The 23,430-nt window shown below is 32.5% G+C and overlaps 1 protein-coding gene across 5 annotated transcripts in view; it reads right to left on the bottom strand.

Annotated features, from left to right (window-relative positions):
* Mindy3 (MINDY lysine 48 deubiquitinase 3) overlaps nucleotides 1–23,430 on the bottom strand; it is a 78,547-nt gene that overhangs the window by 14,982 nt on the left and 40,135 nt on the right. For all 5 annotated transcript variants that reach the window (XM_027928626.2, XM_071599865.1, XM_071599867.1 and 2 more), the window contains 2 exons: nucleotides 19,062–19,132; nucleotides 18,415–18,495 (listed from right to left, as the gene is read on the bottom strand). In XM_027928626.2, the coding sequence (XP_027784427.1) occupies nucleotides 18,415–18,495; nucleotides 19,062–19,132 (152 nt within the window). The remainder of the gene's footprint in view (nucleotides 1–18,414; nucleotides 18,496–19,061; nucleotides 19,133–23,430) is intronic.

Raw genomic sequence — 23,430 nt, 5'->3', positions numbered from 1 at the left:
CATGAATATAGGATATTTTTCCATTTATTTGAATCTTCAATTTCTTTTATCGATGTTTTATAATTTCCAGTGTACAGGTCTTTTTATTATTTCTAAATGTTTTTTTGGGGTAATTATTGTGAATGGAAGCACTCTTGATTTTTTTTTTTTTCAGTTTGTTGTTAGTGTATAGAAATACTGATTTTTGTGTATAGGTTTTTGTATCCTGCAAATTAACTGTATGTATTCACTAATTTTAGCAGTTTTTAATAGAATCTGTAGGGTATTATATATTTTTAAAATTTTTTATTTGTTCTACTTAGTTGTACATGACAGCAGAATGCATTTCCATTCATCATACACAAATGGAGTGCAACATTTCAATTTTCTGGTTGTACATGGGATAGAGACGCAAAATTCGTGCAATCATACGTGTACCTAGAGTAATGATGTCCATCTCATTCCACCATCTTTCCTATTCTTATAACGCCTCCCTACCCAAAGTTCCTCCATTCTTTCCATACACTACCCCCCCGCCCATTGTAGATCAGCATCCACTAATCAGAGAAAACATTCAGACTTTAGTTTTATATATAAAATCACGCTATCAGCACACTGACAATTATAATTTTTCCTTCAGCTGAATGCCTTTTAATTCTTTTCTAGCCAATCTGCTGTGGCAAGGACTCTCAATACCTTGTTGAATAAAACTGAGCATGGATGTCCTTGTCTTCTTCCAAACCTTACAGGAAAGACTTTTTAGTTTTCCCTGTTGAGAAGTCATGGGCTTCTTATATGCAATCTTTACTGAGGTAAATTCCTTCTATGCCTAATTTGGTGAGTTCTATCATGAATTGATGCTGAATAATGTAAAATGCTTTTTTTTTTTCTTCTGCATCTACTGAGATGATTATATAGCTTCTGTCCTTCATTCTGTTAATGTGACATATTTATTAATTTATATATGTTGAACCATCCTTGTGTCTCATGGATAAATCCTACTTGGTCTCAGTGATTTATCCTTCCCATGTGTTTGCTAAATTTTGCTGAAAATTTTTACATGTATATTTATAAGGATAGTGGCCTATAATTTTCATTTCTTGTAATATCCTTGTTTGGTTTTGTATTAGGGTAATGCTGTTCTCATAAAAGAGCTTGGAAGATTTCCTCCTTTTCGATTTTCTGAAAGAATATGAGAAGGAATGGTATTAGTTGTTCTTTAAATGCTTAGTATAATTCAGCTGTGATGCCAACAGGTGTCAAGTTTTCATTTGATGCAAGATTTTTTTACTGATTCAATCTCCTCATGTGTTATTGGTCTGATTTTCTATTTTTTCATGATTCAGTCTTGACAGTTGTATTTATCTAGGAAATCCATTTTTTCTAGATTATTCAATTTGTTGGTGTATAATTGTTCATAATAGTCTCTTAGGACCATGAATTGGAAGAATTAGCACTGTTAAAATGTTCATATCACCCAAAGTGATATACAGATTCAGTGCAATCCTGATTAAAATTGTAACCCCATTTTCATAGAAATAGAAAAATCTTATTCCTAAAATTCATATAGAACATGAGATCCCACATAGCCAATGCAACCATGAACAAAAAGAACAAAGCCAGACACTATCTGTTTTTAAAATGTATTACAAAGCTATTGCAATTAAAGCACCATCTTATTGGCAAAGAAACAAACAACAAAAACAAAACCCATTGACCAATGGAACAGAATGGAGAGCCCAGAAATTAACCCTCCCATGTCAAAAGGGAGGTCTTAATGAATGGGTATTTAGAAAACTGGATTTCCTCATGTAGAAGGACAAAATTAGAAGCTTACCTCATCCCATATACAAAATGAAAGAAAACTTAAATGTAAGACCAAAGACTGTAAAACTACTAGAGGAAAACTAGCAATGACATTGGTCTGGGCAATGATTATTTTGGATTTGATCCTAAAAGCACATGCAACAAAACCAGAAAAATAGAATTACATCAAATTGAAAACCTTCTAAACAGCAAAGGAAACTGTATAAAGACAACCTACAAATCAGGAGAAAATATTTACAAACTATACATCTGCTAAAGGATTACTATCCAAATGTAAGTATATAAGGAGCTCAAAAAACTCAGAAGAAAACGAAAACTCAATTAAAAATGGTAAAGGTATCTGAATAAATATTTCTTAAAAGAAGTCAGACAAATGGACAGCATACATATGAAAAAAAATACTCAATATCACTATTCATTAGGGGAATGCAAATTGTAACCACATGAGATAATATTTCACATCTGTCACAATGGCTTTTGTTTAAAAATATTTGTTTTTTAGTTGTAGTTGTATACAATACCTTTATTTTATTTACTTATTTTTATGTGGTCTGAGGATCGAACCCAGGGCCTTGCACGTGCTAGGCGAGTGCTCTACTGCTGAGCCACAAGCCTAGCCCCACAATGGCTTTTATAAAAAGATGAAAGATAACAAGGGTTGATGAGTAAACAAAGAAAAGGAAACCCCTTTATATTATTGGGAATAAATGTAAATTAGCATAACCATTCTGGAAAACTACACGTAGGTTCCTTGAAAAATTAAAATAGAACAACAGGCTGGGAATATAGCTCAGGTTGACAGAGTGCTTGCCTTGCATGCACAAGAAGGCCCTGGGTTCTATCCCCAGCACCAAAAAAAAAAAAAAAAAAGAGAGAGAATTAACATAAGATCCAGCAATATCACTTCTGGGTACTTACCCAAAAGATCTGAAATCAAAGAGATGTGTGCATTCCCATGTTCTTTGATTCACTATTCATAATAGCCAAGTTATAGAATTAAGATAAATGTTCCTCAACAGATGAATGCATAAATGTATTATATAGAGACAATGGAATACTACTTAGTTTTAAAGAAAATTATTATTTATAACAACATGGAAAGAACTGGAGAACATTATGCTAAGTGAAATAAGTCAGACATAGAAAGAAATATTTTTTGTCCTCACATATACGAACTCTAAAAACTGAATTCACAGAAGCAGAGAGTAGAGTGGTGGTTATAGAAGTGGAAGAAATGGGGGCATAATGTCAAAGGGGATAAACATTACAGGCCTGAGTAATTTTTTTAAAAAAACTTCTATTACATAGCATGGTGAATACAGATAATAAATACTGTTCATTTCACAATTGCTAAGAAGGTTAATTTCAAATGTTTTCACTAAAAAAGTTAAGTATTTGAGGTGACAGATCATTAATTAATGTGATTTAATGATTCCACATTGTAGTCCACATTGCATTACTTTGTATCCCAGGAATTCATATAAGATGTCAACTTATAATAAACAATAAAACACTCTCAGAATATAAGTAAAACAAAACACCTTTTAGGGGGATGAGATGGTGGACAGTATTATCAAAGCATTTCTTCAATATTCCTACAAAGTGATGTTTTGGGAAAAGTTGAGAGAAGCCAGGAAGATTCCACATTTTTAGCCACACATAAAAGTTTATATCAAATACTTTGGCATTAAAGGCTTCAGAAAATGCAGGAGTGGAAGATGGACTTAAGAGAACTGCCTGATACTTTGTGTCTAAGTTCCAAAGGTTACAAATTTAAAAAAATATATATGTTTTGCTAATCTAGAATGGAATTAATTAAAATGAATTCTAATGAAAAGTGCACTATATATCTATTGCCTCTAGTTGTGACTATGTAAAAAAGAAAAAAAAAAACTCAGCAGCAAAAAAAATGACTGTGGCTGTGTTCCAATAAAACATCATTTTACAAAAATAGGTAGTGGATTGATTTGATCTTAGAGCCAAAGTTTGCTGAATTATAACATTTGTTAAGTGTTAAACATGCTTCCTTTTATTCTACAGATATTGGGGTGTAAATATGTCTTAATCATCCTCAAGAGACAAAATATCTTCTTTGTAAAGATGATACTGGCTATTGTCAGAAAGAAGAAACAACGTAGGGAATTCTAGGTAGAAAGAACAGAACTGTGAAAGGTAGGAAGGTGGGGAAACTGGAAGAGAAGAGGACTGATAGGAACTGAAAAGAAAAGGAGCAGCAGCTAGAAAGGGAAATCAGTTCTGATGGAAGAATGAATCAGAGTTTCGAGGTAATGGTTAAACATCCATGTACAACAAATGCAGTTATCTTCGTGCATGGCACACTGTGATATGTGAAACAAGTATCTCAAAATTCCATAAGTGGGTAACAACTATGAAACCATATGTTACCAACCTAACAGAAACTCCCCTTTTCCTTCCAAAACATCCCAATTGTACTGGCCAAATCCCATAAAATAAAAACACCAAATGTAAGTGTTTCAAATAAAGCAAATTTTGTCTTGAAGAATTGAAAAATCATGTTTTGTTCTGTTGACCTCAGTGATAGGCCAATTTGTTAAATTCCTTAGGAATTAACAGGCAATTTGATAAACTCCTTGGGAATTAACTCTCCTTTTTAAAAAAAAAAAAATTATTGGTTGTTCAAAACATTACATAGCTCTTGACATATCATATTTCATACTTTAGATTCAAGTGGGTTATGAACTCTCATTTTTACCCTGTATACAGATTGCAGAATCACATCGGTTATACATCCACATTTTTACATAATGCCATATTAGTAACTGTTGTATTCTGCTACCTTTAAAAAAAAAAAAAAAAAACAAGGGAGAGAATTAACTCTTCTTAATCGTACCACTTATTTTAAGATGTGGTTAATATCCGAAGGGAGAAGAAGGGAGGGTGGAAGGGATAACAGTAAATGCTAACGAAAATATTCCAAAAGTTCTCACCCACAAGTCTTCCAAAGTGAGCCTGGCTTGCTTATTTTGAGTGTTTACAATGCCTTCTAGATTACTATAGAAAATGGTCTCAGTAATAAGTTTGTTTATATAATTAAATGTTTACTGATGAAATCAGAATTTATAAGACCACCCTCTATTCCACTAAAGTGTTTCATACTGAAATTTTAAGTTTTTATTTAATATAAATTGCAGCACTAATTTTTACCAATTTATTTGTAAAAAATTTTTACCAATTAATTTAAACATCTGTGAACAAGCTTCCTAATACAAAGATTTGTAGAATGATCCATGTTGCAAATTTTGTAATACACTAATAATAAATGTAGTGATTTATTGTGCAAGTGTGAACAGAAATACAGAATTTCATTTAATCCAGTGTGTTTTACAATGCTAAAGCAAAATATTTTGGAGAGGTATTTTAGCTCCCATATTTTTCTTATGGTACATAAAAGAATTAATTACAAAGGACAAAGTGAAATAAAACTTTCATGTAATACCTATGTAAATGTGAAGAATATGAAGAATATTCTACTCCTCAGATTTTCCATTTCTAAAACTTAATATAGTAACAGCTTTAGATTTCCTAATCTACCCATGCAGCCTTAAATTTTATTTTTAACAGTCAAGCTTATTAAATGGTAGACTCAGTTGATGCACTTAAGATCACAGTTTAACACATGAAAAAAAAAAAAAAACATGCCGCTATGTTTTCATGAATATTTTTAAAATTATCTTTAAAAAATTTTTAAATTAGATAATTTTCTTATTACCTAATATGAAGTTCAAAAAAATGCACACTAATCCTTTATTCTGCTTAAATTAGCCACTGATTATAATTAAGATTCCAAAACTGTAATTCTAAATTACTAAAGTCAGTAGTAACTTTCATCCCTGGTTCCATTTAGAAGAAAATTTTAATAAGTAAAGCATCTAAACTTTTATTTACAATCAATAGAAAAACATCCAAAACTTAAGAGATAAATATTTAAATACTGCCTGCTCTTAGCTATATAAGCTGACTCACAATCAAAATTATTTTTATCCTAAAAGCAATTCTCTATATTAGTCTGATAAAAATTAGATGCTTTGGTCAGAGGAATGTTAGGGTAAACACTTTCTATATGGCCAGTTTATTGTTCAAAAGGGATTGCTAAAAATTAAGGCTTTACACATTATCTAACCTCACCCACCTTTAATTGGTAAAGTGCCAGAGAAGGAGGGCTAAATCCAAGGCATAATGGGACTATCTTATATCCTACAATTGTGAATGAAGTATCCTTTTTTCATGTAGTTCTCTGTACTATCAAGATAATTATTCACTGATCACCATAAACCTTTGAAAATGTGTAACACTAGCTATCCTTTTGAACATGTAGTGAAACATAAGGACTATGTTAGCTAGATATAAGTAGATTATTAATGAAAAGATCTTTAAAGTTTATTCATTATACTTTTCACTATTATCAAGAACAATTTGCTGTCATGAGTAATTAAAGAACCTCCAAAAGCCTAACCTAACTTCAGGCATATAAAACATATAAATAAATGACATTTTAGCTTGCAGACTTTTTATAGTGCTAAAAGCCTCTTCAAAAAACAAGCGAATTGGTGTATAATTTACCTTTAAGTAAACTTTTACTTTATAATCACTTCTGCTTAATACCAACTTTTTGCCCACCAACTATACTTAGAATTTATTCCCATCATTTTTATAAGCCACTTATCAAATATTCTCAAAATATCATTTGAACGTAGAGGACAGAATTACTTTTTCCATTATTTTCCAAAATGTACAAAAGCCCCAGGCCATCTCCATAGCAGACTACAATTTATGTTGTATCAGTAAAGTCATCAGGGCAGGCGACAATGAAAAACACTTTGAAGATCTTTATCCAGAAAAACACTCTAAATATACAGTGGAAATAAGGCAGTAGAAGGAATGTCTGATGGATATGAGCTACTCTTATATTATACTCATTACAGTTATTAATGAGAGGGCCTTTTCTCCCACTATCGTGACTACACAGCTTACTTTGAAAATCCTTAATCTCTTCTCAACTGATTTCTGCCACAGGACAACTAATGCCTCAAGTGTCTACTTTGTGACTACTCTCCTATGCATCTAGGATGCTATTATGAACATCTCTGGGAAAATAGTCTTTCAAATCACTGTTTACTATCATTTATATAAACACCATTTAAGAGATGTCACCTGTTTTCTTAATGAAATACAGTAGTGAAAAGGCTAATTTGAGCATATGAATATCCAACATAATTAAAGAAAAATGACTTTTACAGATGGCAGAAGTTAGTGTTATACAAACAAAAAGGTAAAAGGCATACTAAATCTGAAAAAGTTTCTCTTTATTTCTAAGTAAAGACTCTTTGGATCATCAGAATTAAACCCTCTTAAGTCACCAGGACACAAAATAATCTACTGTGGTAGATGACATTATTGTTTCCAATTAATTGCTCCTCCCCTTCCTTAAATATCACTGCTTCACTGTTTATTGCTGAGATCCTGAAGTCCCTTTCTATGGGAAGGGTGAACTCTCTTGCTGCAGTGATATCATCTTTGGCCAGGTGACTTGTTTGGGCCAGAGACATGCACCTAGAAGTGCCATTATGTTAGCTCCAACAGAAGCTATAAGAGTTCTGTCAAGTTTTGTGGAAGTCCCATTCTCACCCTTCTGTCAGGAGTGCTGCATGTTCCTTCAAGCCACATCTTACAGTAAAGGAAGCACACAGAGCACACCTCAGTCAATGTGTAGATGAGAGAAATAAACTTCGGGGTATGTGTTTGGGGTGATGTGCAGAGGGAGTTGTAGTTCCAGTTCAGGCAAAAAAAAAAAAAAAAAAAAAAAAAGTGGGGGGGGGGTTATGATGTAGAGAATTTAAATATAAATAAGAGACTTAGTTAAATTCCTTTTATCACCCCCAGTAGGCATTTCTAAACACTGTCCTGTCAGTAGTCAAATATTCCTCCTTCCTGGAGGATAGACAGCTCTTGTTGACCTCTTCTTTAATGCCACTGTGGAAACCACTGAAATTTTAGAGTTGTCTGCTAACTAAAGCAAAAGAATTAAAACCTGATGTTCTGGATGGGCTTTGATACTGCTTGTATCACATAAATGTTTGCTCTTCCTATGCACACCTGATCTGCTTCTTCCTCTTTCTCCTACCTCATGCTATTCAATGACCAATTTTAACAAAAGCTACAAATAAGGGAACCTCAACATATGCAGACTTCATGTGTTACAATATGGAAATGAATGCCTACGGAGATTAATGAAACTGAATCTACTCAATACCAATAATATATCCTAGCTAGGCCTGGATTAGTATGAATGAAAAGAAAGAGATGTTCTCCATCCCTCCCCCAAGCAATTCTTTCCCCCTAATATTTTAAACAAGGTTTCAATGACTGAAAAACAATCACAGTAATCAACATTTCATCATAGTTTGAGAGAAATTTATTGCTTATTAAGAGATCTGCTCTACTTTAATGAATTTGCACTGCATTCATGCTTTGGATATTCATGTTTTTTGTCTTTTATCTCAAGATAAACATTAATATAATGTGAAGATGATTTGGGAATAAATTTGATTATGTAAGCTAGTCTGATATCTGAATCCCCAGTCTCTGACTCCATCCTAATATCTTCTAGCAATAGGATGGCTTAACTATAAAATCAATTGCTACTCTCCAAAAATAGTATGATGTTTCACACACATCTCTTTTTCCAAACCTAGAATACAGCTGACCTTTCATATAATTCTAAAACTTACCATGTCTTTCATTCAAGTGTCAATTCATCTGCATCCACCTCTCTATAGCAAAATGATTTGATTTCGTTTTCCTATAATTTGTTCATGACTTGGAGATGACATTTTTTAATTGGCCACAGATTATAAAATATAGATGAAAATGGTACTTTAGAGCTTGTTTAGATCAAATAGTGAAACACAAATGCAAGTAAGATACTTAGCATAATTCCCAACAGACAACACTCAGTAAATGATTAAAAGATATTATTAATCCTTACATTTCAATAGTATTTAATACAATGCCAAATGTTTGCTATATTAGGTAATGTGGAAAAACAAATCAGGTGCTCTCTGTCACAAGAAGGTACGTCATGGGAAAAATAGGAACAAAGAAGTAGAAGAAATGACAACCATAATGCAAAAGTATTTCCAAGTTAGACCATGAGTGCCAAGCAGGAATTTATAATCACATTCTAGGCAGAGGGTAACAAACAACAACAACAACAACAACAAATCAAACTTATTAAGATTTAGTGATGGTCATACAATGAAATACCTAAGATTTTGCCCTAATCTGCTATCAATTCTATTGGCTACAATTCCACACACCCCCACCCCCCAATTATGGACACAGCTAGAGGTGTTGACTTATGAACACTGATCCATAGTATTGATGAAATCTCATAGAATTTATACATTTTACACAGTTAGGCCCTTCTATTAATAATAGTTTATCTTCTTTAGACAATTACTTGTATTATATTGTAACAAAAATAAACAAATTCTCAGGAGAAGAGCTCTCTTCCAATATCACTGACATGATCAAGAAGTAACTAAAAGGAAATGATGTAGAAAATACCCCAATACCAAATATACAAATGTAGCAGCATGAGGACATTCAGAGTGGAGCAAAGAAATATTACATACAATTAATGTTGACTTTGTTTAAGGAGGCAAGAACATTTATATTTGGAGAGATTTCTGTTCAAAATAATTAAAAATAAAAAATTTTAGTACTAGGATGGTACAGCACATTAACATAACCCCAAATTGCTGATGCCCCAAAGTATGCAAAGCAGGTAGGAAAAAGTTTGATTAAAAATTCATGTTTTTAACAATGAAACAATTAGTCTGTGTAGAGTTCTACCCAAACTTTTCAAGTATTTCAGGGAGAAAATTAACTTTGGTGTCTTTGTTATTTTGACTTTAGACAATAGGTACTAAAAATCACAGGAGTTATTACAAAAAATACTTTAGTCTCTTAAATCCATTTCCTTTCTGTAGTAGTAAGACAGAATCTAAACATATATACAAACTTTAAAATTTACTTACGACAAATGGATGGGATGATGAAATGCATTAAAATATGGAGAAAACTGTTAGAAATGTCTGTGAATTAAGTATTTCAATTCTCATGAATTTTAACCAATATTTTTTTAATGGTGGTAAGCAGTAAAAGCTATAAAAAGCATCATTTTGCTTCTTTTCCTTAGAACTGCTTATTTAGAGAAAACTGTTTAAGTAGAGAAATGCAGAAATGTTAAAGCAGAACTATGCGGTTTTTAAACATCTAGCAAAAAGGGCCCAATATTTAATTGTAATAATCTTCCTAATATACATCAAAGAGTAAAACACAAAGCAGCTTGTTTGGTAGAGAATTCTATTTAGACTCCCATAACAGATACCACTGTGAGAACACTGTCAGCTCCAAGAGAAAGAGGTAAATGTTTTGTTTCTCCTTCACATTAAATTGCTTCTCTATACATTTTGTGTTTAAATGTTAATATGAAAAAAAAGAAAAAAATGTTAATATGTTTTCACATTAATACGTAAATGTTCTCACCTGAAAACTGCTTTATTATAGGAAAAGTCAAAGGTAATGTTATGTATACACAGAGTCCATAAAAGAGAACAAAAAAGGGATGTCAAACTCATCTCCCAACTTCAAAAGAAAGTCTGAAATGGATCATCAAGGGAATTAATCACTGAACTTCTAAAGATAAAACTAGGTGTTATAGGTATGTGTCAACTATTTTTTATATTGGATCAGCAGCTGTCATCCCAGATTGAGATTCAAATGGATAAAAAGACATTTCGTCTACCCCTTTACTCATATCATTCTAATATTAATGTACCTCATCTTGAATTTCATAATTCCAATTTCATAATTATGCCTCACAAATTTCATAATTAGTTCTTGAAGAAAAAACTAAGAAAATGGCCCAAATAATTTATTCTTAAAGCCCAAATACCAAGAAACTCAAAGAATCAAAAGGGAAAATGATGGAAGAAAAAGAAGGCAAATATTCAACAATCCTTTAAAGTATATAAATATGTATTCAAGACCAGACTTGATTCCTAAAAACAGAAATAAAATGTATCAGAAGATGTACATTACACAATCTTCTTATATAAGAACTGGTTTTATCATTTGAAATTTAGGAAAAACAATTCACAAAGAAAAATAAGTACAAGAATAGGTTCTAAATTAAGCACCTCCTTTACAAAATACATTTTTTACCCTTGCAATAGGTTTGCAAGTTCTCAACTAATCTCAGTAAAAATATGATTTCTTAAGACCCATGCCCGGAGTATACATTCCCACTCCATATTATAGATCTAAAGATTTTGTTTTTCCATAGCTCAGATGATCTGCCTGGAAAGTTTTCTATCCTACCTAATAGGAATTAAATTTCCTTCTTTGAAGAGGTCCATTTACTTAACTGCCTTTCACCTTTCCACATCCTCTTATTAGAAGGTTCTGTGGGAACTTTCCAGCTTGATGACTTTACACTCCCTATAAGGTTCCTATAGTTAGATTTCTGTGATATTTCCCCCTCAGTGCTAGCTATAAAACTCCCATTTACAAAGGATAGCTTGTATGCATTACTCATAAGCCAACTCCTTAAGATACTGTGTTGAGGAGTACAGTATCAGTCTTGTTGTTTCACAGAGGCTAATGTTTAGATGATCAAAAGATCTCTTTGTTTATATCACCAAGTAGAAAAGATGATTTATAAATATGGAAGACAATTTAAAAATTTTAGGGAAAAAATTTTCATAAAGATAGAACTAGGTAATAAATGATCAACCAGAAGTTTTATAACCTTTTCATAAAATTTAATTGTTAACTTTTCAAAAAACTGACGTGTGAAAATCTTTTCCAATCTGATAAATGTGTTTAATGATTTTTGATAGGTCAGGAAATGGTTCTAATAAAATTGAAAGCTAAGTTCTGGGCCACTGGACCTCTAACACAGGAAGTGATAACTGTCAAGTAAAGAGTTCAGCACTCAAATTTGAAATCATGAATTAGTGCTTTTTAAATAATTAAAATTCCTAATAGTTTTAAGAGTAAACCATTCATTTCAAAAGGGAAAGCCAAAATAGATGAGAGATTATTTCACTGAAGGGAAACAATTCTTATCCATGTTCAAACCATGAAAGTAAACCTTAAACATAAGAGTAATAGATTTACAATGTTTATTTATAAATATTAAACAAAGCTGGTCTATTCAATTTATATGAGTGTTTAAATTGATCAGGTAAAATAAAAAAAGCTAGTTCTTCAGCTATTTTCCTTCCATATAGGGTATAATAAGTACTAAGTACTATTTCCTGGTTCATTAGCTTAACATAATAGCCTGTTTTTCATTGGTAAAACAAAATACCTGAGTCTGGGTACTTTACAAAGAATGGGAGTTTATTTGGCTTGAAGTTCTGGGGCCAGAGTCCATTTGTCTGGTCTCTAACAAGAGCCCCTTGTCTGCCTCCCAACATAGTAGAGGAGTGCATGCAGAAGGAGCCAAGGAGGCAATATGGCCTTGCTTTGTAACAACTCACTCCTGTCAGAAATAACCCCAGTCTTGCTGACAGTGATGCCCCCAATGACCTAACTACCTCCAACCAGGCTCCTTCTCTTAAAGGTTTCACCTCCTCTCCCCACTGACATACTGGGGACCAAGATTATAGCATGTAAACTTTGGGAGAACTAGCCACTTCTAAACTGTAGCTATGCAGTGTTAATTTCTCATAACCAAAGAGTATTTAGTAATCTTAAAATCCCTCCTACCATGTTCATCACAGCTATATATCACAATTTTTATTAGGATCAATCTTAAGTGTTTGGTAAGATCAATCTGGTGATCCTTGGTCTGCTCATACTTAAAAGTAACCAGAAAATGCTGTCTATGTGGGCAGGACTTGTAAAACCTCACTGTGAGACTATTTGACGGGGCCATTTCAATAAGGTAACCCAAACTGTAGTCTCTTATTTACTCTTAGTCTTCCTAATTGAGATTCCACCAACCAACTCACCATGAATCTTATTCTATTGTCTGGAAATGTCTTAATTGCTTGCCAGGCTGCCCAAAATTCTGTCTATTGCCAAAGGACTCTCTCATTTCTAAATCCTAACCCTTAGTGCGAGGCCTATCTTCGTAAAATTAGTGATAACATTCTAAGAAGTCAATCTTGATTTTTATCTTTTTTTTTAAATTTTTTTATTGGTTATTCAAAACATTACAAAGCTCATGACATATCGTCTGTCATACATTTGATTCAAGTGGGTTATGAACTCCCATTTTTGCCCCAAATACAAGTTGCAGAATCACATCGGTTACACATCCACATTTTTACATAATCTTAAGTTTGTAGTTGCCTTGCCCTATAACCCTGAGCAAATAAGTTTTCTTTTCTTCTTATATGTGAAAGGGCATAGGTAAAAATCAAACATTTATGATGTAATTAAGATGATGACTATTAAGGCAAAAACTCTAAAGCTTGATAATAACATATTAAAGCAATTTTGACCCATATCAAGGTTTTTAAATGGTACACCTACTTTTTATAAAACTACTTAAAAATAAAAACAATTTATTGGCACTAGCTAAGTCATTTTAGGAGAAATGCACCACGGTGTTGGGGGCGTGGCTCAGCAGTAGAATATGTGCAAAGCCCTGGGTTTGGTCCTCAGCATCACATAAATAAATAATTTTAAAAAGGTGTTGTGTCCAACTACAACTAAAAAAAAAAAAAATTAAAAAAAAGATAAATGTACCAAGTAAGAGAATATCAAATAGTTACTTCCACAGAGAATAGTACAAGGGATATTATATCAAGTCTTCAAAAGAAGTAGGGTATTCTAAACCATTCTTTCTCATATTACATTTAAGAGGAAAATTTAAATGTTATTGAAGTTTTAAAATAGTGACAAATTAAATGGTGATAAGTACTAGAATAGGTATTTTCAAAAGGTACCATGATAAATTTAAGGATATCTTGAATGCTTAACACACAGCATTCTAGGGCCTAAAATCTTAGTTTTCCACTATGTACCAGAAAACAATACATCAAACAAAGAACATTTTGTTAAAAGGAAATTTTAACTGTTTGACAAACACCCCTTTGAAATAACTATAATTTGATCAATGGTTTATCTATAAATAAACATAAATGCTCAAAAAAATCAACATCAAGAATTTGAGGTCGAGTTTTGCATTAAAAAAAGATAAACAACAAACAATGGAGAACACTTAACTGGATTCTTTTTTTGGGAGAGAAAAAAGCTGGAGGGAGGGGGAAGAAAATTTGGGATTATTCCGAAAGTTAGAGATTCAACTTCTAAAGGAAAGTAGATTAGAAATGAGAAGGATGGAGAAGGAAATAAGGTAAAAAAGATATTAAACAGATTTAAATAAATATAATTTGCAAAGCAAAACTGAAATTGGAATGTGAGAGATTATCTTTATGGAAAAGAAAATTCTAGAATTTTAAAAGTTGGACAATACACTTTTACTTTCTTCAAATGTAAGAGCTTTCTTCTGCTTGTACATATCAATATACTTGGAAAATATGCAGATTTATCTGCACAATTTGGAAAAATGAGCCAAAGCCATCAACCACTTGACCGTGGAAATATTTTAGTGCTAGCCATGAAACTACCTACATAAGAATATTTGAAAATTTAGAAGTTATATTCTTTGGCACAATATAAATTATTTTCAAATTCCAATTCACATATATTTGAAAGTCATTGACTTGAAGTAAATACTTTTAAATTACCCAAATGAATAGAAACCAAACTGATACTAATTCTTTGATGAAATATCAATTTGAGCTTTATCTTCTAACATGTAGTTAATGTTACTCATTATTTGTCTAAATTTAATTTTCAAGATGAAAATTAACACCTGCCCTTTCTACTTATCAGGGTCTAATACTTAAAGCTTTCATTCTACAAAAATCTATCATGTGAATATAGAACAGTGAAAATAATTATAACCTAAAAATTACACCTCATTGACCAAATCCAATGTATCACCAAATGTTGACATTTTACTTTGGGAATAAGTCTCTCAAATTTATGGACTTTATTCCTCTTTACATAACTACCCTGGACAAATTCTATTCTTCATTAAACTTGAAATATGACAAGTCTTGTTTGCTCTCCCCTATCTTATATGAACAGGGTTTATCCTCTTCATTATGTCTGTTCCACAATTAACCAGAGTGAATTTACCAAAATGTAAATTTAATCCCACTCCCTTCCTTCCTACCTACCACAAAACTAGCCCCCACCCCCAATTTTTTACCAAGTCTAGTGATTGCCATTACTCTTAGGATGTTGAGTAACATGGTTGCCTATTTTTCCAGCCTCACGTCATACCACTAATTCTCAGTGCTCCTGTTCTTCCCAGTTTTTGTTCTCACCACAATCTTTCCTTCTGCAGGCATTTGTTGCTCCAACTATTTCCTCCATTGAGAATGGCTTTCCCTTTTTCCTCAGTTTAATCGTTCTTATGCCTTTAGTGCTAATTTTAAATATCAATTCCTCAAGGAAACATCCCAATCCTCCAAAAGTAAGAGATTCTTACAGCATTGTAGACCTAATTTTGTAAGTGTGAAAATTTGAATGCCTCCTTAATTAGAATGCATACCTTCATAAGAACAAGAGTCACACCTATTTTTGCTCATCACTATATTAACAATACCTGGCATAATGCCAGGTACTTTACATGCTAGTAAAATTTGATAAATGAGTTTCTGAATACCTAAAGACAGTTGAAACTGTGATCACCTGAAGCACATTAAGAATTCCACTGTTTTTCACTGGCATTTCATAATGCTAAAGTACAGATTGCCTTAAAAATTATAAGTATAGAATTTTTTTAACTTAATTTTAACCAGTTCGAACAGTCAACACACAAAATATTTAAATCAAACACATTAACAGAATTTTCAGAAAAAGACATTAATTTCTACAATAAACTGCTGGGGTAGAAACAGATTGTTTAAGGCAATGGAACACAGAATGAATAAATTTACCAAAACCAAATCAAAACTCAAAAATAAAAACAAAACAAATGGGCAAAAGTGATAGCTCAAATATAGAAATATTAAAGAATGACTAAATAATCAGTGGTTATTAATTCCAAGTACAGCAAACTTTCCAGTGTTTTCTATATGGCAAAGAATATATAAACACTAATTTATAGTTAAAAATACCTAAAATTGAACCAAATAAATATATTATCAGTCTCATTCATCACTGAATGAACTTCTAGCTTTGTCAATGTATTTCAAAAGGAAAAAAAAAATCTTTACTTGCAACTCTTTTTAAAATAACACATTTGAACAATCCAAATTTGATGTTTCTAAAATACATTGAAAGGGAAGTACCTATAGTTTTAAGAAGCTTCAAAACAAGTCATGAAAAGATATAGTTAGGGGATACCAATATCACTGGAACTCAAGTGTAGAAAATACATGCAAAAGGTTTATACATTCAACTAATGAATCCTCTATCTGATGAGCCAAACTATGTGCTAGGTGCTGAGACTACAAAGGTAAGTCTTGAAACAAAATTAGTATAAAACTCAAGAGTTCTATATAATAGATGAGGAATTTGATATAACAATATTGAAAATCTAAAAATTTGAAGACTCTAAAACTTAAAAAATTTCTATAATCACCTTATTTTGTATATGTGCACTTTCCTATCATGACTATGGAGTGTCAGGGATGCAAATAAATGAAGACTGATTTAAAATATCCTGTGTGTGACCTTAATGACCGTCATACACTAAGGGTTAGGTTTTGTCAGGCCTAGACCTGTGTTTCTCTTATGAATTACACATCCCTAATAAAATATTTTATTGCATGTGGCTTGGATCTATGGATGAGAAATAGGATAAATGAAAGACCTGTCCTGGATAAGGCTCACTATCCCCCATGGGACATGCAAAAAGACAGTGGGAATTGGAAACTCTATGCTATGTGATAAACCCAATGGGGCACAATAAACCAAGAGTATGGAAACAACAATAAATACAAGGAGTAGTAGGCAAAAAGTGTATGTTTCATCAAGAAGGCATAATTTGTTCTTTTTGCTCTGTCAGCAGTTCTAACTCAGATGCTTAAATACAAGATTCTGCAAACTCATAGAGCTCAGTTGATATATATGTGCATTAACTTTCCACTAAATCTATTTTTGACAAAATCATTCCTTAAATATCAATTGTAAGATTTAAAATAGTTTCATCTCATCTTCTTTTACATTTATAACATACAGCTTGGTATAATTTGTTAATTTTCCTAATGTTGAAGAGTGGGGTTGGAGATAAATACAGTTCATTTGAAAAAAAATTACATATGTAAATTAATTTTTCTTTTCTGGAAATATATTAACAATGAAATCATCACTAATTAGAAGATGTTCTGTTTCTGGAGTTTACATTTTGCTTTCAACTTCTTCTTCCCTGTTTTGGGAGGGAAGTAAAAAGCAAAAATTTTCTGATTAAAAGTAACAAATAAAAAAGGCCTGTACTTTTATTAAGAGTCGCACATGATAACTTTCCCAGTTTAAGAAAACTTAATATGTTTCTTGTTCTAAATTTGCTAACTGAACTTTTGCTAGCACAATAAAAGTAATAAGAGAATAAATAATAAATTATATCTACAAAATTTAACAGTCTATCAATTCTGATTTTGGCACAATTTATACAATTCATAGAAACAAGTAAATTTACATTGATAAATACTTGCTAAAAATTTCAAGGAGGAATCCAAAAAATTCATTAGAACTAAAAACCTTCAAAGGATCAATTTTATATTTTCCCATTCAGTTCAAAAACTAATAATTCGACCTTATGATAACAGAGATGTTTAAATTTTGTTGTGAAAATGACAATAATGAAAACAGCTAAGCTTTACTGAGCATTTAAATTGTAGTAGGCACTGCTAAACGTTTTATATTTGAGCCTGACAATTAAGAGCAAGGTACTTTAATTAATCTCTACATTACAAATAGAAAAAAGGATAAAAAATGTTAGTAAGTGGCAATGGCAAGCTGGAATTTAAACGAAGGTTAAGACCAAAGCTCTTAAACACTCAGTTTTGAAAAGATATTATATGTAGTCAACGATTAAGACTTAAAATAATTTTATATAAGCATTTTGAAACACAAATGCATTTCATTTATTTCAAAACTATAATGAAGCACAAATTAAAACTGTGGAAAATATTCTATTTTAAAGAACACTTGACTTTAATACCATTGAACAGATTTTTAAATTATTTTCTAAGGAGATATAGTTTTTTTAGATCATGTGAGATTTTTTTTATCCTCCCTACCAAAAAAAGCAAACCAAAATGTGACTCTTCCATAACACTAGTGAGTGACAAATTTTATTGAAATGATCCCAATACTGGAACAATGTAATACATTCTGTAGTATTAACTTCTTAACTTCTATTTATTAGTGAAAACAGACTGACATTGCACAAAATACAATTTATGGACTTATAGTACCTGTTTGTCTGATGTCATATTTAAAGAAAAAATCCTGCTAGAAGTATACCTTGGCAAAAAATACGGTGAGGTGAGTTTCACTGCCAACAATCCAAATAGGAAATTTTGGAGATTTCAAGTAAGAACCAACCTGGAAGAAATATAGCAAAGTAAAACAAATAAATGAAAAATTTACAATGCCTGTTAACACATAAATATTCAAGGCATATTTTCTAATTCATAATCAAATGAAATTACATATTTCAACAGAATGACTTATCCCTAGAGATCAAATGTTCCATGTATACATAAAATGTTTTTAAACCTATATTGCACCTCTATATTATAATAATAGTTATGTAAATTTAATACATCTAGAAATAACTAGATTAGCCCCAAGAATCATTCTTAGGCTTTGGCAGAGGTCCTAGATAGAATGATTCCTTCTAAGATTTTGGCACCTCAAATTCAAAGTCATATTGTATATTTTATATATTATTTTATTCTGAGTTCTGTGCCTATTCCTCTCACAGGAATCTCAGGATCAGTCAGCTTAACCATCCTTCACCTTGCCACTTTAGACTGGGAGATCAGAAAGAAAATGAAGAGAATGGCATAGTAATAAGTTAAAATGTACCATCACAGGAACAAAAATATTATCTACAACAGAGAACATGTGAAAAAAACACTTTCAAAATATATTAAAAATCAATTTACCTTACAATATCTTAAAGCTTCCATTAATGTTAAGAATCCTATAGCTGCTTGCTCATGTATACCAAGAAGTTCTGCAAAATAAAAAAGCAAAGCCAAAAACTTAGCATTGTATTTATATATAAACCTGAGAAGTACTTATACATATATATGTGTTTAAATATTTATATTTATACTACACCAAAATACTTTTACCTGGAAATATACTTTGAAACAGCACATATGTATTAAGAGGTAAAATCAAATCATTGTATTATCACTAATTATAAAATACCACTAGATTATCTTTGTGATGAATAAAGGTAATGTATCTTAAATGTATTTATAAAACTTTATATTCAATGTTAACTTGTTTAATAATTTCTTCCCTGAAATCCAAAGAATTACTAGTAAAAGTAAAGACTAATATCCATGTAAAAAGGTTCACTTGAGTTGATTTTGAAAAAAAGTGGACATGCTTATTTAGTAAAATTTATCACTGGGTAGCACAATTAAAACATGGATATTTTATGCTATCCCTCTCTCCTATAAATGGACACAGGTAGTATGCTTAAGATAGGAGAAATAATAAAGGAAAAATAGTCTCTGCCCTATAAAGGCTTAGAGTTTACCAAGAAACAAATGAAAAAAAAAATGTTTGTGCTGTGTATACACATGCACAGGCACACAAACACATTGCAGTATACAAGCACCTGCTTACAGTGTCACGGAAGACTTACAGGAGCAGTATCCTGAAGCATACGCAGGAGTTTTCCAGGCCAAAAAGAGGTAAAAGAAAATTCAAAGCAGAGGAAATGGCAGAGGTATGAAAAACTGAATGTATTTAAGAAGTTAAACGTTTGCCAAAGCTTCCTTAAATGCATCTAGCCTGGGGAACCTGATAAACAGTGATTAACTTAAAAAGGATTATGAAGTATATTCTGGTATTGTATGAATAGAAAAAATAATTTTGCCCTTAGACAAGCTGGGACTCATGTATCTTTAGGACTTCTAAATTGAGACAAACAACCTGAAGGCATAAGATAGGCAAGCCAGAGTTAGATATAGAGATTTGGGAATCATCACCACAGAGGTTAGATTTAAAGTCATGGAGGTAGAAAGAAAGAAGAAAGCATGGAAAGAATGAAGAGGTAACAGATTATTTCACAGAGATGTAACAGTGATGATAAAATCTTTTCAGAGACTGTAGCATTTACCTTGCTTTTATTAAGCAGAAGTATAATAAATACATTTGGTTCCCTATGTCTGTAGAATTTTTTCCTGGTTAAAATTTATGTTCACTGTAAAACTATATATATATTAGTTTAACTTTTTGGATTTGTAAATTTACAATTAATAGGGAAGATCCAAGATGGCGGGCTAGAGGGAGGCTGCATTCTGTGTCTCTCCAGGACCTCTGGGATTCAATAGTGGGAATACTGCTTCTCTGAGAGTGATTAGAGGACCCCCCTGCTGCCCCCCACCCCAGCTGCTCCTGCACAGAAATCACGGCCACCATGGTACAGGTCTCCAGGCCTCAGCATCAGCGCAGGACTCTCGTCCACTCGTCCACGTAGGACCTCCAGATGCCCAAATAGGACCACCGGAATTAGCACCTGTGCAGGATTCCTAGTTGCCCAACTGTGCAAGAATCCTGGCTGCTGCTTCCATGTAGGACACCCACTTGCAGCCCATGTGTAGGAACTCTGGCTGCTACTCCCGTGCGGACTCCCATCTACCAACATCAAGTTCTCCTGGTTGCCTCCATCTTGGGGCACTGCAACCACTGCCATAGTCCTCTACATATGGGAGTTTGCACCTGGGGATACTGCACTGGGTCCAGAGAAAGCTGGCAGCCACAATACTGCATGCCACAGAGCTGCATCTCTGAACACACCATTCAATGTCACCTCTGGCAGCACCTGACCCAACACCCCATTGCTGAAAGCAGCCGCCTCCATCTTGGGACACCTTTGGTGCCATCTTTAGTTGGGGAAACTCCCAGCTTAGAACACCAGCTGGGACTCAGAAGCAATATCAAGGTATGGAAAGTCCCCATTCTTCCCTCACTGGCAGCTGCTAACCCGGCACAGTGCTTGTGGCTATGCACCTAGTCCCTAGCTTGCAATACCAGGTCCTGAACTGCCCAATATAAAACAGCTCTCCTCAACAGGTGCACAACCCCCAGAATGCAGCTCATAAGACCTCTGGATAGAGAGGTTCATGATTGGGATGAGTGAGATACAGTTTAGAGATTAAATTAGAGACCAGGAATTGTGAGGTCTACAGGTGATATAACAAGATAAGACTAGGTGCCCACATCACACGAGCGGGTACCAAAGGAGATACTTGGGGTGCAGTCTCCATTGGAGACTGGAAAGTGCTATACCCCACTTTCAGGAGCTATGCCCCCAAGACCAATCTTCCCATCCTAATAACCTTCACTATCCTGAGGGTGGAGATACCAGCAAACAACAGACAACCCCACCTATTGGATAAGAAGGAAAGCTGGAAAGATACTGATCTCCTACAAAGACAATCCTTGTTTTTTTTTCTTTCTTCCTTCATTGGTATTTATTGTTGTTTCCATACTCTTGGTTTATTGTGCCCCATTGGGTTTATCACATAGCATAGAGTTTCCAATTCCCACTGTCTTTTTGCATGTCCCATGGGAGATAGTGAGCCTTATCCAGGACAGGTCTTTCATTTATCCTATTTCTCATCCATAGATCCAAGCCACATGCAATAAAATATTTTATTAGGGATGTGTAATTCATAAGAGAAACACAGGTCTAGGCCTGACAAAACCTAACCCTTAGTGTGTGACGGTCATTAAGGTCACACACAGGATATTTTAAATCAGTCTTCATTTATTTGCATCCTTGACACTCCATAGTCATGATAGGAAAGTGCACATATACAAAATAAGGTGATTATAGAAATTTTTTAAGTTTTAGAGTCTTCAAATTTTTAGATCTTCAATATTGTTATATCAAATTCCTCATTTATTATATAGAACTCTTGAATTTTATACTAATTTTGTTTCAAGACTTACCTTTGTAGTCTCAGCACCTAGCACATAGTTTGGCTCATCAGATAGAGGATTCATTAGTTGAATGTATAAACCTTTTGCATGTATTTTCTACACTTGAGTTCCAGTGATATTGGTATCCCTAACTATATCTTTTCATGACTTGTTTTGAAGCTTCTTAAAACTATAGGTACTTCCCTTTCAATGTATTTTAGAAACATCAAATTTGGATTGTTCAAATGTGTTATTTTAAAAAGAGTTGCACGTAAAGATTTTTTTTTTCCTTTTGAAATAAATTGACAAAGTAAGTAGTACTAAATGTTTACATGTTCAAGAAAGAATACATGTTGAGAAACATTTTATAATTTCTAAAATCAATTACTACCACCTAGTGTTATGATTTGTTACTACATCATCCATTTCTTTGAGTTTAAACAAATATCTAGAATAGTATATAATATTTTGTTAAATATACCAAATAGCTTTTCATAAATCTTGAGTAGTGATTTTTTCAAAATAGATCAGTAATCCCATGCTTAGGCATCTAGTTCAGATGGTAATGTTTAAAAAATATATTAAGCCTATTTCCTTAAAAAGAGTATATACTTAAAATCAAACAGTATATATTTAAAATTATCTTCTTTTGACAGTTAAAAAGCATCATTAAGGCTTTAATATAATATTCTCACAAATTACAATTTATAGAATTTATTTGTAAAGACTCTCAGAAAGTTTCAAAGATTATTTATTTTATTCTTCACTTGCAGAAAATTCTAATAATTATGTGTTATATATATATTCATATTTTCCCATTATTGGCTTATTATCTTAAAAGAATAAAAAGACAAACCAACCATGAAGACTTACCCAATTTCTAATTGAATTTTTGGGAGTGCTACACATGAGAGTATAAATGGCATCAAAGAAATAAGACTCTTCTTTAGCCTAACTAATATACATGTGTCTTTTATTTTTCATTGACAAATAAAAGTAGTATATATTGATAGTGAACATGTCTCCAAATATGTATACACTGTCAGATGGCTGAATCCAACTAATTAATAAATGTATTAACTCACATATTTATTTTCTATGGTGAGACCACTTAAAATCATAATTAAAGTAGCCTTTAACTACTGTCCCCATATTGTACAACAGACCTTTTAACCTTATTCCAACATTTTAACGAAATTTGGTATCCCTTGACCAACATCTCTCCAACTTACCTCATCTCCTGGTAACCACCATTCTACTTTCTGCTTCTATGAATTCACCTTTTTAAAATTATGAGTATATTTAGAATTTTCTGTCTAACTTGGTTTTCTTACCCTAGCATTAAATTGCATCTTAAAGATTAATCAA

The sequence above is a fragment of the Marmota flaviventris genome, chromosome 12, assembly GCF_047511675.1.
Source record: "Marmota flaviventris isolate mMarFla1 chromosome 12, mMarFla1.hap1, whole genome shotgun sequence".
Lineage (NCBI taxonomy): Eukaryota > Metazoa > Chordata > Mammalia > Rodentia > Sciuridae > Marmota > Marmota flaviventris.
This window is presented reverse-complemented; position numbering and strand designations above follow the sequence as displayed.